Raw genomic sequence first — 1,445 nt, forward strand, 5'->3', positions numbered from 1 at the left:
TTTACGAGAACGAAATAGCATAGCTAACCCATTATCAAATCCTTCCCTATCTAATTATAAGACGAGAGTTAAAGTATGTAAAAGAATTCTAATGGAGATTAGCTATAATGAAGTATCTATAAACAATTAAATAACAATTTTGTCCCTTTTATTGATATCTATCTATCACCAAAGTAGTAACAGTTTCTATAACCTTCTTAATTAAAACTATAATGTTTTATTCCTGTAATGTATGATGTCATCGAGACATGTACGATTTTTTCGAGTCAAACCATCATCAGGACTTTTAATGAGGACGTACGGGCACTCCATAAGGCTACATGATTTCTCTGGATGGATTTGGTGTTGACGCACCGTGGATGTAGGTGTTGACCAAGATAAATATTGCTTTTCGTGATTCCCTGTCAGCCTTGATTCAGGATTCACGAAAAAAACCCTCATTCGATGGCATACTGACCCTGGCCCCACCGACTTGGACCATTAAAATATGCTTATATTGTGTTTGCTGGCTCGTGAGGAACAGACAATGGATTTATTGGACAAGACTCCGGTTGTACGTGACACGGAGCCTTGGTTGAACCGTCGCCTCTCTCACTTCATCTTCTACTCCGTACATCGCTATAAATCCCCGGTTCGGCGAAAGAGAGGGACCCCGGCTCTTCCCATTCGCACTCCTCTGGCGCAGGAGAGGATGATACGGCGGCTGTCGAGGGTGGCGAGCTGCCCCCGGTACGAAGCGCTGAGGAAGCTGGGGAAGGGGAGGCGGCGCGGGGTGGCGCAGGGGCACGTCCCGGTGTACGTGGGGGAGGAGATGGAACGGTTCGAGGTCCGGGCCGAGCTCTTCAGCCGGCCGGTCTTCGTCGAGCTGCTGCGCCTGGCCGCCGAGGAGTACGGCTACCACCAGTGCGGCGCCCTCCGCATCCCCTGCCCCGTCCCGCTCTTCCGCCGCCTCCTCCTCCTCGCCGCTTCTTCCGACGGCGCGGCCGAGCGGGAGGAGGCCGAGATCCTCCTCCGCTCCTTCGACGTCCTGTTCCTGTCCTCCGTCGACGGTCCGAGTTGACCCGGCGATTCGACTCGCCTTTCAAATATATTTATGTTCAAAGTACAAGGGCAGATATGGAATTTTGTGTTTCTATATAATTAGTAGAGCCTTTCTGCTCTTCACATGTAGCCAAGATTTTGTTGTATGATTATATTAAAGAAAAATAAATATTATCATTTATGAGTATTATTAATGATAAAAATTAAAATAATTTCTTTTCTTTTAAAAATCTCTTCTTCTTCTTCTTCTTCTTCTTCTTCTTCTTTTTATTTCCCAAACGTCATATAGTCAACATGTAAGTGGAAAAGGAATAAGTGGGCTAAGAAAAGTCCAAGCCCTTCACTACAGTTCTAGTTAGTCAACTTTATCACGATATTAGAGAGAATTTGGACCCATACAATTT

General features: G+C 45.8%; 1 protein-coding gene across 1 annotated transcript; it reads left to right on the forward strand.

The window, feature by feature from the left end:
• Window positions 1–665: 665 nt before the first annotated feature.
• LOC135609210 (auxin-responsive protein SAUR71-like) lies at window positions 666–1,228 on the forward strand. Its single transcript, XM_065102310.1, has one exon. It carries the CDS (start codon window positions 692–694, stop codon window positions 1,058–1,060), a length of 369 nt encoding a protein of 122 aa, XP_064958382.1. The 5' UTR covers window positions 666–691; the 3' UTR covers window positions 1,061–1,228.
• Window positions 1,229–1,445: the final 217 nt, after the last annotated feature.

Source organism: Musa acuminata, chromosome BXJ2-4 (genome assembly GCF_036884655.1).
Source record: "Musa acuminata AAA Group cultivar baxijiao chromosome BXJ2-4, Cavendish_Baxijiao_AAA, whole genome shotgun sequence".
Classification (NCBI taxonomy): Eukaryota; Viridiplantae; Streptophyta; class Magnoliopsida; order Zingiberales; family Musaceae; genus Musa; species Musa acuminata.